This window comes from Tachypleus tridentatus, chromosome 5 (assembly GCF_004210375.1).
Source record: "Tachypleus tridentatus isolate NWPU-2018 chromosome 5, ASM421037v1, whole genome shotgun sequence".
Taxonomy (NCBI): Eukaryota; Metazoa; Arthropoda; class Merostomata; order Xiphosura; family Limulidae; genus Tachypleus; species Tachypleus tridentatus.
The window spans coordinates 56,671,576-56,684,031 of NC_134829.1; the positions used below are offsets into that span (position 1 = coordinate 56,671,576).

Consider the following 12,456-nt stretch of genomic DNA (forward strand, 5'->3'; position numbering starts at 1 on the left):
CATGCAGTATAGGCCTAAAACAAAGAAATTATCTAGACTATAGCTCTGATGTTTAGTCATCTTTACGTAAATGTGTTTCTTGTGGAACGTAAGCATCCACTAAAGCATAACGAAATTAGAGAATACTAAATGCTCTGGTATCTTACTGTCACAGTTTATAATTACTATGTGTGAAGTAAAAAAAATATATCGTATATGAATTTTTAAGTGATATATTTTACTTATTTATGTGTCAGAAATCTAAATTCTAGCGTGTTAATACGTTTCGTTTCACGTAATCTAAACAACAGTCTAAAAGTTGTTGTGAAATATCTTGATTCAGCACTAATAACTGTTAACAACTGATAGCAACTGTTTACAACTCCTATTTAACAATTTATGAAATGTAATTAATTTACTTGTTAACATTTTCCAAGTTACAGGTTAGCTTACTTGTACATTGTCCTAAATTCAGTTTTCAGTTTATCGGACATTTTTTTTTTTAAATAGACTTCTTAGTATGCAAATATGTAGGTTAGATATTTTATAAATAAATACAAAAAACGTTTTTTAACAACTCATAAAAGAAAGCTAATAGCGCACACCCACAGAATCCAACGGACAGTTGATTCTAGCCTACTTTGTTAAGTGCTCAAATATTATTCTAAATTCTTATTCTTCAACAATAGTTGGCGGGGATTTTATCACTAGCTGCCTTCTTTAAAGTGTTTCACTATTAAATTACAGACAACTAACGCAAATACTCGTGTAACTTTGTAGGAAATTCTAAACATTAAAATTAAATACTGAGTATCAAATTGGAAGTTTAGAAATTTCTCGTCTAATTTCAAATTACTCTGTGGTAATGATGAAGAATTCTTACACAAAACATCCGTGTGTGTTGTTTTATTAAGAAACAAACTGCACATTATTCTATTTGCACTAAGCATTGAAAGGATTCTGATATTCTACGATGAAGAATACTGGTGACCAATAAAAGTTCATACAAGAATTTTATGTAGTTTATTTTATTAATTCAACATCACAACACTATTCCTAAAGCCACTGTAGCTTCTTATATTGATTACTCATTCACAAATCTAAGGATTTGAGTCTCTTGATGGTACAAAGATTAAATTGAAAAAACATAAAACCAATTAACATTTTGAATCATTATGTTTGATGTATCTAGATAGCTAATTCTCTAAATAATTATCGATCATTAATTAAACATTTAAACTTTATATAATGACATTTATCAAATTAGAAAGAGAACCAACATAGATTAATGCGCATTCAATTTGGTATAGTACTAGTCGTCTCTCGAGAATACAGTGAAATATATGTAAAATACTTATTACAATTTTATGTTACATATATCATCTTAAAATTAATTTCTTCTTGCTGTTAATCCATACCATCAATTTAAGTGTTTATTTTATCAGTCAAATAATTCACGATCATTAAAGTTTCAATAGTCTTTTCATCTTTAACACTCACAAGTAACAGTACATTTATCCTTTTCGTCTTCACAACACTGAGAAGTGTTATCCTTACAGTTACAAACACATTTCATTTTTCCGTTTTCACAGCAACAGGTAACGGTACAAACGCAGCTGTTCTTCTTTCTGATTTCTACACAATCCTGACATGACTCCTTCTTACAGTCTGGACTACAACGTGCATCTCCGCATTCACAAACAACAGTAACTGTACATTTGTTTTTTCCCTCTTCAGCTTCAGTACAACATTGAGATGTGTCATCACTACAGTTACAGACGCATTTCATCTTTCCATTTTCACAGCGACAAGTAACGACACATGTACAGCAGTTATCGTCTCTCATTGTTTCACCTATATAAAAATTTATTTCAGTTACACTTTTAATACAATAAAAATTGCTGCTTAATTTTGCTTTCAATATTACTTATATATTATATTTGTTACTCATGTCTTTCGATAGTTTTAAAACTTATGTTGTGACCGATACTCGACCGTATAATCTGTTTTTGTCAAAAATAGGCCTTTTAAAAAGTAAATTACAAAATTAAAGGTACGTCTTAAAAAATTACAAAAACATGTGTTAAAATAACACTTTCTATTTCGTAGAATTAACACTCGTCTGTTAGATGAAATGCAACATCTAATATTCAGATTTAACATGACAGCGTCATGCTGAACTGATAAAAGTAGATCAGTTCCGTTCACTGACGTTAAATATGTTTGGTCAGTTTCACAAAATTTCGAAGCGGGACAAACATGTGGGTGATTTCTTGAGATAATCATGTATTTAAATAAACTAAGTATTCATTTTGCAACCGTAAATAATTTACTTTTTGATAAGCGTTTTGTAACTCTCCTTTCTAAAATAATTACGTTACGACAGTAACGAAACGTATAGAAATAAGGAAATAGTTACTGATGGTCCGTGTGTCATAAGCATTGATCGACAGTTTGAAGTAGAGAAAGTGCTTCCCACCGACGCGAGCCTTTGTTACATAAAGAAATTAGAATATGTTGGACTTGACGAACCCTAAACTCTAGGGTGTTAGTTATGTTCGTTCCATGTAATATAAATATCGGTCTGCAAGTTGTTGTAAAATATCTTGATTCAGCTATACTAACATCTAGTATTTTACACATTATTACATATTTAATTCCACTGTTACCAGTTTAAATGTTACAGACCTAGACAGCGCTGGCTCATGACCTCTATTCTCTGATCATATCGGTCAGTTATCAAATTGTACTAGGTACGATATCACTTTGGTTTGGTTATAGCTCAATATTTAGCTTTAACTATGTTAGGTTACATGTACATTAGTTTATATTTAAACTATGTAAGGGCATCTGTCCGAGACATGAACCAATATACTGGCAACGAATTCCACTGTTAACTTTCTGAATACTAGTTTTTTGCTTTAGATTAGATAGAACTGTGGATAAAAAAAGCAACGGTAAATACAATTTCGATCTTCAAGGTGTACCAGATCATATCCACAATTACTGTGGTAGATTAGCAATAATAAACAGATACTCCATAAACATCTGTTACTTTCTCTTCTAAAGAAATGACCTGGTTATGGCCACAAGGTGAAACGTTCGTCTAGTAATATTTGAGTCACCGTTTCGAATATCACTTCCACACAATATCCTTTACTATTTCATCGTGGTTGTGTTTTATGTGTAGGTTAGTCTTACAATTTGTCGATGATGACCGGTTGCCTTCCCTCTGGTATTTCCCTCGTAAATCACAGAAGAATAGTAGAGAAGTCCTCGTGTAGTTTAGCGCGAATATCAAAACAAATAAATATCTGTCAGTGATAAAAGAGAATAGTAATTTTAAATTAAATCATTTTCCTGTATGGTAATAGGAAAATATATTAAAATTGTGTGTTTTGTTTATAGCCAAAACTGCATACAAGTCTACCTGATCTTACCATCGTAAAGGATCGAACTCCATATTCTGATATTATCAGAATAAGGTTACTGCCGATTCAACAAAACTTTTATACAGTAATTTAGTATCACCTTTGTTTTATTAATTTAACATCATAAAATTATATTCTTAAAAATATTATCTATAGTTACTTATATCGATTACTTTGTCACGAATTGGTTTTAAGAGATTATAAAAATCCCATAGTACCCGTCTGCATAAGGTATACTGATTAAAGTGAAAAATATTAAAGTAATTAACATTTTGACATCAATATATTTAAGCATGTTTAATATATCTAGTTAATTATATAACAAATCCTTATCAGCCGTTAATTGAAAAGTTCAAATATATATAATAATATTTATCGAATTAGAAAGAGAACCAATATACTTTTATCGGTATTCAGTGTGATAAGCTACTAACTGTCTCTAATATTTACGTTAACGTTACACATTTAAAGTGCGTATATGATAAAATTAATATCCTCTTATTGATCAGTACCATCAATTCACGTGTTTCTCACTCAAACAATTTACGAACATTGAAAGTTCAGTAATATAGGATTAATCCTTCCTTGTTCAACACTGACAACTAACAGTACATTTATCCTTTCTCCTCTTACCTTCTTCACAACACTGAGAAGTGTTACCCTTACAGTTACAAACACATTTCATCTTTCCGTTTTCACACCAGCAGGTAACGTTACAAACGCAACTGTTCTTCTTTCTGGCTTCATCACAATCCTGACATGACTCCTTCTTACAGTCTGGACTACAACGTGTATCTCCGCACTCACAAACGACAGTAACAGTACATTTGTTTTTCCCCTCTTTAGCTTCTGTACAACATTGAGATGTGTCATCCTTGGAGTTACAAACACATTTCATCTTTCCGTTTTCCCAGCTACAAGTAACGACACATGTACAACAGCTGTCGTGTTTCTTTGATTCACCTATTTTAAAATATACTTTAGTTACATCTTTCATACAATAAAAAACTTCCTGCTTAAATTTTTCAAAATTATTTCTTTATCCTTGGTCGTATAACTTACTTATTTTTATCAAAAATGAAGCTTTTAAAATTTAAGTCAACAAAATTAAAAGGTACGTCTTAAATAATTAGTAAAACCTTTTTTTTAAAATAACACTTTCTATTCCGTAGAATTAATACACGTCTGTTGGATGAAATGTAACATTGAATATTCAGATTTAAGATAACAGAATCATGATGGACTGATAAAAATAGCTCAGTTCTGTTAACTGACGTAAAATATGTGTGGTTAGTCTTACCAACTGGGGAACGGAACAAACATGTAGGTGTTTTCTCGATACACATGTATTTACATAAACTAATTATTCATTTTGCAGCTAATTTACTTACATTGATAAGAGTACAAAACTTCTGTATTTTTATCTCTACAACTATAAATATTATTACAGTTCCGACAAGTGTGTTTATGGAACTCAGTATTGTTACGAGGTAAAAGTGTTTATATTATTCTCTAAACCTAAGTTTTAACTGTGTACCTCATAAGTAGCAACTTTCACGAAGACAAGAAAATAACTTACCAGCTTTTTCCATCTCCAGGGTAATTATACTCAACTAACAACTACGGTTTGTAAACTGTTTCGTGTGGTACAATAGTAATAACTAGCTTTCGTTTTCTCAACAACCTCTATTTATTGAGACAATTCTTGTAACATAATGTACCGTGTGAAACATTCGAGATAATTCAGCGGTTCGTGTGCAGCTTCTTAAATGATCTGATAGGGGACAATTAGTCATCACATCCATTATCTAATCATGTTTGTAGTGGTACGTGCCAGTTAATGACCACAGCAACTTGTTATCTTATGGTATTTATCGAACTATTAACCCCGGAGTGGACTTAAAGGATAGGGCAGTATCATCTTGTGCTACCATGAGGTGTTATTTGGGGCCGAGTGACGGTACGCCATATTTATGGTTACTTACAAGTTTTAAACTGGCACCTTGTTCACAAAGTACTCCCGATGAGAGAAAGTTTGAACGTGTTTAATTGGATGGGATAACGGAATTGGTATCTCGCATTTTTAATGACCCTTCGATCTCGGCGAAAACCATACTCTATCACGTGCCTGTCCAGGTTCCCAGTCACCAAAGAATTTACATTTCGTTACACCATGTCCGTGTTTAAGTAAATAATTTTGCTTGCCCGGAATCGATATATATTTGCACGAGTTCCTGGGGTGTACTATAAAATCCTATCCAAGGCTAGGTATAAGTTGTTTCTCAGCCTTGATACGGACCACCAGCTGCAGGAGCCGAGAGACTTTTTAAAATCACTGGCGTGATAGTTTAAATACAGTAACGCGTTTTTCTTTAAATCAATAAGATATCAAAACACAAACAAGTAATAAACGTAAAATAAATGTTTTAAAATTATATTTTTTATAATTTTTATGTTTTAAAAGTAACTTCTAAATTTTCACAGTGTTAACTATTTTTCGTTTCATCTCCGTGAAAGGTTTTTATTAAATTATTAACACTTTCAAACGTAACACAAAGATTTTTTTGATTTTTACACCATTTTTGACATTTCGTCAAATTTGAAAATTAGTTGGGCTGCGTAACTAATAAATTTAAAAAGAAACAACTAAAATTCGACCACAAGGTATTAAAATGTTTGTAAACTGTGAGACTTGTAATAAATCTCAACATTTGTTGTTCTTACACACAAAATTACATAATGACGTATTTATGGTTTTCCCATCACAAGTATCCAAACCCAAGGTTTATTGTCTTAACCCGGAAAACTTATCGTTCGGTATTAAAGGTAGAGAAATATTTTTGTATATATTACATATTGCCGAAAGAGACTGTATTAACATTTTCATTCATTCCCGTGCAGATAGCTCTTGTGTAGCTTTGCGCATAATTACAAAAACAAACAAACTATTCACTCGTCAAAGTTAAAATTCAGGATGTCTTTCAATGTGTCACGGTGTAATTAAAAAGAGAAGAAATGTGTAATTTATTTGTTTTTTCTTTCAAAACTGTGTCACGAGCTAAAATCAATCTGAGAATGTTCGTACAAGATTGTGAAAATTAACGCTTTAAAAATATATCAGAATGTCTGGGAATACTTTAACAATGGCCGAACGTTATTACTGAATGAAGATCGACCAAAATACTCAAACAATTCCATCAATGATTAAACACTGATGTGCCTAATTCGTGAATTATGAAGTCACATTAGCTTGTTTCATTTATTAAGTTACTTTAATTTTTGAAACACACTTGTAAAATATAATTGTTTGTAGACTATTCTCTATACATAAATGTGTTTCTACTTTTATAACAAGTTATATAAATTAATATCCAAGTCGTATCACAAAGTTGATTCCTATTTCACTTTTATATTTAAATTTTAATTTTTTTTTTAATTTCTTTTACTTATTTCTATTTTAAGCGTTCTTCATGTCATGTTAATTTCGCCAAATGGTCAGCTGGGTTGAGGCGTTCGACACATAATCTGAAGGTCGCGGATTCGAATCTCAGTCGCATGAAATATGCTCGCCCTTTCAGCCGTGGGTTCGTTATAACAATACGATCAATCTCACTATTAGTTGGTAAAAGAGTACCCCAAGATTTGGTGGTGGGTGGAGACGACTAGCTGCCTTCCCTCTAGTCTTACACTGCTAAATTAAGAACGGCTAGCGTATGTAGCCTTCGTGTTGCTTAGCGCGAAATTAAAAAAACAAACAAGTAAACAATTTATATGTAAAAACGGCTCGTTTGGGTTGAGAACATTTTTTACGTAAGGCTTCTCTACGTAAAAATTTTTCTCAACCCAAACGAGCCTTTTCACATGTATATTTTTTCTCTACAAGTGGGTTTTCTCCACATCACCAAATAAACAATTTCGCGAAATTATTATTCAACGTTTCAAAACCAATTTGCTTGAGGATAAGTTTGTTAAAAAAAAACAGCACAGGGACACTGAATAAAAATAAATAGTTCAAAATTGTTTTAAATTCCATATGCTACATACTCGAGTTTCACAAATTTCATAGACGATTACCTTTTAGTTCAGAAAACAGTATCATGTATCTATAGTGAATACTTTTATATATAATAATACGCTCCAAATCAGCTCAAGTCTTTTAAAAGTACCATAATATTATTCTACTCACATAAAATTATGCTAAATTGTATTACAACCTGAAAATTTACTATCACTCTTCTTTCAAATCAAGTGAGTAAAACTACTACAATAAATCTCAAATACCACAATCCTAAGTGGATATCCTATAGTTTAACCATTACCTTTTAATTATTTAAATTAACATTCAAGTATTTCTCCATTAAATGATGACTTAGCAAAATATACAAAGATTTTACGCCCTTCTTTATTTGTCTCTTACTATGACGAGGCAAATTTTTGCTATCTGCAATCTTTAGTACTTGACCCTATCAATTCAACAATGACTTTTCAAATCTAGAATATATTTCAAACATGAAATAATATTTTTAGGATTTCAACTGGTTAGACATTTATGGCTTTCGTCTTGGATTTGACGAGTAAGGTGATATAAACAAAACTAAACTAAAAACTTCATAAAAGTCAACATATAAAATCGCATTAGACATAGTTTTCGTGTGTCCAGACTAAACATGTATGATAATTTTGTTATTTTTGTTCAAACATTAGCGTTGTCAACATCTCCCATTGACATCTCCTGTGTTACATTGGGTATAAACATAGGAAAAGCTGAAAAGCTGACAGAATTTGAACGCGGTAGAATTGTCGAGCTGTAAGAGCAAGGTTTCTCTTTCTCTCAACGTGCCATCCCTGGTGAGATTGGGTGTAGTAAAACCGCTGTTGCAAATTTGTTAAAAGACCCTGAGTTATACGAAATGAGAATTTCAAGAAGTCGGTCCAAGGATATTTAGCCGGAGTTGAGTAGGAGGATTCGATGGATTGTCCGGCAAGACGCCAGACGATAGTCGAACCAGATTAAGGCTCTTACGCACGTAGACTGCAGCTCAAGAACAATAAGACGCCATCTACGAGTGAAAAGCTTTAAAAACAGTAAACGTCTTTAAAGGCCACGCCTCCTCACACACCACAAAACGGCTTGGTTAAACTTTGCTGAGAAGCACCAAACATGGGACGTAGAAAAGTGGACGAAAGTTTCGTTCTCTGATGAGAAAATATTCAACCTGGATAGTCCAGATGGCTTCAATGTTACTAGCACGATAAGGAGGTTCCATCATGATCTGGGGTGCTTTCTCCTTTGATGGAACAATGGAGCTTCAGGCTATACAGGGGAGTCCAACAGCAGCTGGCGACATGGGCATCTTTGAGAGAGCATCCTTATTGACTGTAGGCCATAGCTTGAATGAAAATGACTGAATATTTCAGCAGGACAAAGCTGCAATCATCAATGCCCGCAGGACAAAGGATTCTCGTGGCGATTAACGTGATTCTTTTGGACCATCCAGCGTGTTCGCCTAAATTGAACCCCTTTGAAAATGTTTAAGGATGGATGGTATTGGAAGTCTATAGAAATAGACATCAATTCCAAACAGTACATGATCTTCGTGAAGTCATCTTGGAATAACATTCCAGCCAGCCTTCTGCAAACTCTTGTATCGACCATGCCAAAGCGAATGTTTGAAGTTATTCGCAATGACGGCTGTGCAACTCACTACTGAGACCTTTTGTTGGGCATTTCCTACCCTGTTTAGGAGTTCTTTTTGGTATGGTCTTAAACTTTTGACCAGCTAGTATTTAGACTAATTTCATAGTTTTAACATTTTCCATATTAAATGCTGAAAAGTTTTTTATTTTTATTTTCCCTTTTCTTATTTTAATATTACGAAGCTCCACTGAAATAAGTGGTTGAGTCTAACAGTGCAAATGCATATTTTGTCTTTATGTTCATTGGCCTTATTATTTTGGCCAGCAGTGTATATCATTCTAAGAATGCACTGATTGACACAGACTTTCAAACTTAAAATTAAAAGATGTGCAAAAGCACCATTCTTAATTGCAATATAATATTTACCTTTAATTAAATCAATATTATCATATTAAAAATAAAATTCAGATATTTCTGAAATTATCTCTAAAGTTTAATGAGTAACCTACGACTTAATAATTCTTCAAACAAGACATATATAACTACAAACTTGAAAATGAACAGAAACCTTTTCAAAACTTCTCACCCAGTTGAATGGTGTTTAGGAATTCACAATAAATTAAAAGTTTTCTGTAACTGACATCCATCTTAATACTTTTCAATAATTCATACCCAACTCATAAGTTACTCTCTCAACTAGATGATTCTTAATAGCTTAAAACAAGGCGAATTGTTTCAACAATTAAATTATAACATTGAATGCAAATCAATTAGACTTATCTTTGGACAGGGACATAACCAGAAATGGCCATTGAGAAGGGTTAGTTTAAAAGCTTGACGCAAGCGCCGCAGGCGTGAAGCCATGCTAGGGGGGGTCGTGTGGCATATCCTCTTAGGGAAATTTTTAAATAAAAACGTAAAAGAAATCCCTAAATTATGCATTCTCAGACCATCTTTTTGGCAAATTTCAGAATGGCACATTTTTTAATCATAAATAAATATATATAGGCCTATATATATATAATATATAACTTAAAGTTATCAGGCCCAACAAAGTAGGCCTACACTCCTGTCATCGACATATAAAATATATTTTCACTCAGGAGAGTGCTAATATATTTATAGTGTCTAAAATCTGTATTCAAATATCATGGACAGTGTATGTTCAGATTCCCTGGATTTCAAGAATTAACTTCACCACTTAACAGTGGGTGGCACCGTGGCGGGCTGGCAGAACCATGGCACTAACCTAGTGCCTTTGGCGCCATCTTTAGTGAATCGTTCACTATAGATGGCGCCAATAGTACTATGAATGTGATGTTGACAAACATGTTGTCAAGCCTGAAAAAGCAAAAGACATTGCATGGGTTCTTTAAACACATTCATGAGGATGAACCTGATCAATCTGCTGCACCCAATCAGGTTGAATCAGAATTGTCAACTGAATTGTCATAGTCATCACCTTGGCCTTTTACCAATGCTACCACTGCCACTTCAGCTCCAGTCTGAGACATTGAAAATTTCATTTCTGATGATGTTAGCATTGGTAAACAGGTAAGTCGACTTCTCATAAAATTAATTTTGTATTAAAAATCATGCAAACACTCTGCATCGTTGGGTTTCACAGTGGAGATGGCTATTCTACAGTCAACATGCAAATGGTTCTTTCTGCATGTATTCCTGTCTTTTTTGCTCCTGATGGTGCTGGTGTTGGAAGTCAGAAATTGGGACAACTAGTGAAATTTCCATACACAAACTAGAAGAAGGCTGTTTAATACTTCAATGCACATGAATTGAAATAGTATTACCAAGACAGCAACAACAAAGCTAACAATCTTCTACAGGTCGTAAACACAAGTTCATTTGTGCACTTGCAGCTTGATGCAACTTACAAGCAAAAAATTGAACAGAACCGGCAATATTTAATGCTTGTTATTAATACTATATTGCTGTGTGGGAGACAAGGTTTAGCTTTGAGGGGAAAATATGATTGTGGTCAAATGTTTGTTGGTGAAACTGATGAGGAGCCCATCAGTAACTATGGGAATTTTTTAGTACAAAGAGAAATGCTACGTATCTGAGTTCTTAAATCCAAAATGAAATCATCTACGCCTGTAATACTCATGTTCTTGATGCTTTGGTCAACAGGGTAATGCTGCAAAGTGTTACTCAATATTAGCAGATGAAACAACAGATATTTAAGGTTTTGAACAGTTTTTGCTGTGTGTTAGATATTTGCATGCCAATGCCAACTCTGTTGCAATAAGAGAAGATGTTTTGCAATTTATACCTGGTTGTGATGTGACAGACAGAAACTTGGCTGGCTTTATCATGAACAGTCTGACAAAATATGGTACTAACATGGCTTACCTGCGAGGACAAGGGTACGAAGGGGCTACCTCTATGAGTAAGGAATTCAATGGTGTCCAGAGACAGATAACTGATAAATTCCCAATTGTACCCTATGTACACTGGTGTGCTTATTTCCTAAACTTCGTAATTTCTGATGCTTGTAAAGAAGTTCCTGTGCGAAATTGCATGAGAGTAATTTCTAGCATTGAAAACTTTCTCAATACATCCAAACTAAAACACGTTTTGGCTCTTTCGGTAGAGAGTAAAGCAACTAAATAAAAAAAAAGTTTGAAAGATCTCTGGAATAAGATATTTATTAAATTATTAGCACTTCAAAACGTGGCATAAATATATGTTTTTTACGCTAATTTTCTGACACTTCGTCAAATTTCGCCAAACCGAAGTTTTAGTACCGTTAGCCATGTAGCTTATCGTAACGAGCTAAAGGTAGAGAAACATTGTTGTGTATAGTACATGTTTCTGATAGAGATTGTATTTAACCATTCCATCCATTAACGTGCAGATTACAATTAGATTGTTTCATTTATTGAATTATATTACCTCTTGAAATAAACTACTGAAATATAATTGTTTGTAGCCTATTCTAGATATATATGTAGTTCTCCTTTTGTAAGAGGATATATAAATTGATATCCAAGTCGTTTCATAAGGTTTTCTTAATTTCAAACATTATATATTTGATATTTAAATTTTAAATTATATTTGTATTTCCTTCACTCATTTCTATTTTAAGCTTTCTTAATATCATGTTAATTTATGGTAATTATTATTCCACGTTTGAAAACCAATTTGCTTAAACATTAGTTTGTGAAAGAATAAAAGTTTTAAGACACTGAATAAAAATAAATAGTTCAAAATTGTTGTAAATATCTAGTTGTCACATTCTGGACTTTCACAAATTTGATAAACTATGACATTTTAAATTCAGCCAACAGTATCATGTATATATTCTGAATTTTCTTTTTATTTAATGTCATGCTACAAATCACCTCAAGTGCTATAAAAGTACCGTAAGTTTATCCTATACAATTGAGG

General features: G+C 32.8%; 1 protein-coding gene across 1 annotated transcript; it reads right to left on the reverse strand.

Moving 5' to 3' along the window:
• Positions 1-991: 991 nt before the first annotated feature.
• LOC143251221 (uncharacterized) lies at positions 992-5,144 on the reverse strand. The gene is made up of 3 exons (XM_076502666.1): positions 4,990-5,144; positions 4,044-4,373; positions 992-1,833 (listed from the first exon to the last, which is right to left on the reverse strand). The coding sequence occupies exons 1-3, from the start codon at positions 5,000-5,002 to the stop codon at positions 1,469-1,471; spliced, it is 708 nt and encodes a 235-aa protein (XP_076358781.1). The 5' UTR covers positions 5,003-5,144; the 3' UTR covers positions 992-1,468.
• Between the last annotated feature and the right edge of the window lie 7,312 nt (positions 5,145-12,456).